This window comes from Cystoisospora suis (assembly GCF_002600585.1).
Source record: "Cystoisospora suis strain Wien I chromosome Unknown contig_4925, whole genome shotgun sequence".
Taxonomy (NCBI): domain Eukaryota; phylum Apicomplexa; class Conoidasida; order Eucoccidiorida; family Sarcocystidae; genus Cystoisospora; species Cystoisospora suis.
In genome coordinates this window covers 1798-5086 of record NW_027157717.1, presented here as the reverse complement: position 1 = coordinate 5086, position 3289 = coordinate 1798, and the positions used below count along the sequence as shown (strand labels likewise).

At 43.3% G+C, this 3289-nt stretch overlaps 1 protein-coding gene across 1 annotated transcript in view; it reads left to right on the top strand.

Annotated features, from left to right (window-relative positions):
- The window catches only part of CSUI_008679 (uncharacterized protein), a 3235-nt gene extending 332 nt beyond the window's left edge, over positions 1-2903 (top strand). Inside the window, exon 1 of the mRNA XM_068068806.1 lies at positions 1-2903. This exon is cut by the window's left edge and continues 332 nt beyond it. Coding sequence (XP_067919218.1) covers positions 1-162 — 162 coding nt within the window. The 3' untranslated portion in view covers positions 163-2903.
- Positions 2904-3289: the final 386 nt, after the last annotated feature.

Below are 3289 nucleotides of genomic sequence, written 5' to 3'. Positions count from 1 at the left end.
CGAGGCTGCAATGCGAGTGAGATTAGATGCTGCCCTATCATCCTATTGTCTTCTTGTTCTTCGCATTCTTCTCATTCTACTTTATGTTGTTCTTTTCATCTTCCTCGTGTCTCTATCATCTTTCCCTTTATGTCGTCTTCTTCTCCGGCCTTCTCCCTCTAAAGCTTTGAAGGGTTCAGGATAATCTACTCTTACCTCAACCTCGGGGCGGAGACAGAAGATATGTCTCTATCACTCATTCCTGCGCATCTCGATAGAGCTGTCTCCGGGTGCCGAGGCTTTCTGATTCGAAGCCGAGCCCAATAGATCCCCGTGTATATACGTGGAAAGCAGACGGAGAAAGACAAGAAGAAGAAGAAATGAGAGAAGGAGAGCCAACAATCTCGTCATGTTTATGCTTTCGTTTCTGGAGGACTGTTCAAGAGTTGTGTTCCGACATGCCTTGAGACCTTTCCTTCAACGGAAGAAGATGTCGAAGAGAGGAAGGAAAAGGTAGGGGGAGGGGGTGAAGAAGAAGAAGGACAAGAAGAGAAAGAAGTGAAAGAAGAGACCCATAGTAGTGCACCACTTCGTCGTGGTCACTGCAGGAAAGGGATTGAAGTAGAGCTACTATAAGAAGAGATTGAGGGCGAGGCGGCTCATCTTCATTCATCTTCCTATTGCTAGTATTCTTCTTAGCAACATACGGACGAATCAGTTGCTTCGTTCGTCGCCTTTTTCTTTTTCCAGGAGGGGTCCGTGTGTAGTGAGACTACTTCCTCTCTTACGAACATCACATCCCTAGTTCATGGAGATAGTCTTAGTATCATGGTTATGAGGAAGGGAAGAGAAAGAGAACCTCCATGCTAGACCGAGAATACTACGACTCTACAGTTGTTTCGCGTGTATCTGTTGTCATCTACTTCGGAGATGACCGAGAGTAGTCTTGAAAGAGACAGAAAGAGAGAGACAGATGATAGATACGGTGTACGAGACATCTATGTACAGTCATAGCTAGAGAAGACGTAGAAGAAGTTGAGAGATGAAGATGAGAATAGGGATGGAAAAGGTGAAGATGTTTCCTCTCATTGCTTTCTTCTCTCCTTCGAATCGAGTTTTCTGAAAAAACTGGGAGTTTTTGACACAAAAAAACGCGGTTCTCCTCAGCCCGGTAGCTAGCTCGCTATGTTAGCTAGCTAGCTAGCTGATGAATTGCCGGGGGGGAACAGTGCCTCTCCCTGCTGATTGTTTCTGAGCGATTTCTAGATAGACATCTGATCCTGTTCGTTTCTTCCAGACGCTGACGATGATCGATGTTCCAGGGACAGTAGGAGAGAGGAAGACGCCACGCTAGATCGAGAATCCTACTACTACTACTTCACTTGTGCGCATTGCGCATGTCTAGATACATCAGGTGTGATAGTTTTCATGATGGTATGTATAGGCCGGGCGTATGTAGGAGTGGACGAATGAAACAAAAGACAGAAAAGGGTGGCAGAAAAGGTTAAGAGATACCTAGAGAGAAGAAGAGGAGAAAAGGTGTGAATATGTATGAAGACGATGAGGCAGATCGGGAGTAGAGTAGGAGGCTGCCGTCTTGTTCCTTCTGTCTTTCTTGTTCAAGAATCCTTAATGCTTTAATGAAAAAAAATGTTCGGTAAGAAGTTGGAGTAAGAATAGGGGTGATGTGTGGGGTGAGTCTGTTCTAAAGGATGAGTTAAGATTGAAAAGATTAGGAGAGCGAGAATCGTGTGTGATTTGAATCTTGAATGTAGACGGCGATGAAAGGGACTGAGAGAAGGGAAGAGTGTGTGTAGCCTTACTACCTCCTGTTCGTAATGAATGCTCTGATGAAAGAGGAGGCTGAAAAAAGAGAGAGACATTAGAGAACTGAAGAGGGATGATCTATACATCTGCCCTTTTCTGAACATAATCATGCGGCGTCTTTTTTTCTCTATGTGTGTGTGAGTGTGTGGATGTATGTGTGCGTTTGGCTTCGGTATCTTCTAATAGTGGGCAAAAGAAGTGTTTCAGTAGAGTCGTTGAGATTTTCATTCTTCGTCTTTTTCTTTTGCAAAGAAGGCATCCGGGCGTGGATGTCAAAGGTGCTGCTCGAATGAAAGCCAGTTTCACTTCCCTGTTGCCCTAGAACATTCAAGAAGAAGCGTCATAGAAGAATAGAAGAAAAGGGAGAGGAGCGGTTTGGAAGGCAATGAAAGATATACAGAGTGAGCAAGAATGATCGGAAAGAGGATGGTGAAGATGACGACTTGGCTGTGAAATAGTATGTATCATAGGGTATGACGTACAACAGCAAGAAGAGAACAAGGACGCGTGATATATACATTTACTAAGAAGAACACCTCAATGAAAGGTCTCTTCAATAATTACAGTACTCCAAATCTCAATGAAAGATACACAGGATGTAGACCTATAGTTGAATATATGATCTATACAGATTTTGAGTAGATAGATAGCAAGGTTAAAGATAGGTAGATGGATTAGATGAGTGAAAACATCGGTACTTAGACAGATAGTACGTGACCGAAAACAACCTTGGCATTCTCGTCGTTGTGTCCGGATGAATGATTGATTGATTGTCGCTGGCTGATGGAAGGACAGGGAGAGAACGGAGGACCTTCATTCGTTCGCTTTCTCCTTTCTCACGAATTTTTCAAGATAGTGTCTAAATAATGTTCTAATGAAGAGATGTTCTGTTTCGAATGAAGTAAATAACTTTGGTTTTTCTTTTAAACTCGGGAAGACATGAGAAACCCATTCATGTTTCTTAATGAAGAAGAGGTTTGAGTGAAGAGCGAGGGAGTCATATTATCATATTGAACTCGGTACAGTGTGTTCGTTTATTGTTCTTGATATATCTGAGATCACCGCCGGTCTCTCCACTCTTCAACTTTTTCCGTGCTGTAGAAGGCTGTCTCTCAAGCCTTGGTAAGTTTGTTTGTTAAAGCAGCTCATGAGGAAGAATTCTTTCAGACGAGATATGGGCTAGAGATCCATGCAAGATGTTTCATTAGATCGTTCTTCCGACTTCTGATTCCAACTAAATCTTCTTTGACTATGATACCGACTTTCCTGCTTGCGTGGAGAAGACTAACAACGCGAAGATAGCTACTGGGCCGGTCGAGTATACGACAAACGAGCTAAGGAAGATGAGGAGAAAGAGACTGTTTGGTGATTTTATATTCTGTTCGAAGGATGACGACTTGTGTGGGTTGACACGAAAAACAGGAATACCGTTGCTGACGTGAGGGGTGTACATCAGAGAGAGAGGTGAATGTACACTAGAGAG